This window comes from Volvox carteri (genome assembly GCF_000143455.1).
Source record: "Volvox carteri f. nagariensis unplaced genomic scaffold VOLCAscaffold_1, whole genome shotgun sequence".
NCBI classification, from domain to species: Eukaryota; Viridiplantae; Chlorophyta; class Chlorophyceae; order Chlamydomonadales; family Volvocaceae; genus Volvox; species Volvox carteri.
Window position 1 is genome coordinate 4,968,569 of NW_003307545.1, and position 1,524 is coordinate 4,970,092.

Genomic DNA, 1,524 nt, shown 5'->3' on the forward strand with positions numbered 1-1,524 from the left:
GGGCGGGGGGGGGGNCGCAGCGTGGGATCTTTTCTTTGGGGGGGTTCAGCTGCAGGAGGGGGGGGTCGTACCTTTACGAAAATGGGTCGCGGGAGATGGGTTTCGCATTTCATTACTGTCGGAGAGGGAGGGGAAAGGGGAGGGAAGAGCCGTGCACACGCTGTTTTTTGTGGTTTCGGAGGTGCTTGTACTGGCGTGTTGTGGTTTCGGATACGTTGTTCGGATACTGTTGCAGTAGCTGTACTGTTTTTCCTTGGCAGGAGCTTCACTTGCTGGTGGTTCGTCTCTTACCCCCTCCTCCTCCTCCCCCTGCTCCTCCCCCTCCCCCGCTCCCAGGTCGTTAAGCGCATGTACAAGGGCGCCACGTCGGCGGTGTACCGGGCCACGTGCCTCCGCTCCGGAACCACTGTGGCACTCAAGGTGTGTGGGGAGGGGGGGGAAAGGGCGGGGGAAGGGGGGGGGGTTTGCCCCCTGCTGTAAACACAGGGGGGTCTTGTTTAGCTCTTGAACGCATGGGGGTACGATGTGGGGGTACGGCATCACCGTCGTACTGCGATTGCTTTTTGGGCATTGAGACGCAATCGCACACCGTTCGCTTCTGGTGGGGGGAATGTAGATCGGGGAGCAGTAGCTTCAGCAGTTGTAGCAGCAGTAGCACGGGAACGCGGCCCTACCTTACTTGCGGCGGTGTCCGACGTCGTGACAGGACGACATGGGCAGACCAAGAAGAATGATAAATCTGCAACCCTCACCACACCGCAATCACCTCCCTGGCCCTCTGTCCCCCGCATCTCCTCCTCCCCCCACCCCCACCCCACCCCCCCCACACACACGCACGCAGGTGTACTTCCTGAGCAAGGTGCCGTACAATGTCGTACACATGATCCGGCGGGAAATCGAGCTGCATGTGCCGCTGGTGCACAGGAACATCATCATGCTGTACGCGGCATTTCAGGACGAGGTGATATGGGGTTTTGGGGTTTTTTTGGGGGGAGGGGGGGAAAATGAAAGTGAGGTGATGAGGGTATTGTGGCGCTCGTGTTTGCAGTGTACTACATTCCCCTCTTTCGTTACTCGTTTTGCTCGTCAGCCATTAGTAACGCTGCTGGGCTGTGCAATCCCGACCTATAAGAGCGCTCCGCCCACCCCCCACCCCCCGAACCCCCTTACTGGTCAGTTCTGTTTATCTTTCCCTGGCAGCAGCTTCACTCGTTCGTCTTTCCGCCCCTCCCCCCCCACCCCACAGAAGCACATTGTGTTGGTGGAGGAGTACGCGGCTCGGGGTGACCTGTTCGGTATCCACCGCTCCATGAACTGCCGCCTCACGGAGACACAGGTGCGCCGTGTGCATGTATGTATGTATGTATGTACGTATGTATGTATGTATGTATGTATGTATGTATGTATGTATGTATGTATGTATGTATGTATGTACGTATGTACGTATGTACGTACGTATGTATGTATGTACGTATGTATGTACGTATGTATGTATGCATGTATGTGTGTATGTATGTGTGCGGC

General features: G+C 56.5%; 1 protein-coding gene across 1 annotated transcript in view; it reads left to right on the forward strand.

Moving 5' to 3' along the window:
• The window catches only part of VOLCADRAFT_86394 (uncharacterized protein), a gene marked incomplete at both ends in the record, with an annotated part of 7,220 nt that overhangs the window by 3,001 nt on the left and 2,695 nt on the right, over positions 1-1,524 (forward strand). Inside the window, 2 exons of the mRNA XM_002945877.1 lie at positions 337-420; positions 842-961. Coding sequence (XP_002945923.1) covers positions 337-420; positions 842-961 — 204 coding nt within the window. The remainder of the gene's footprint in view (positions 1-336; positions 421-841; positions 962-1,524) is intronic.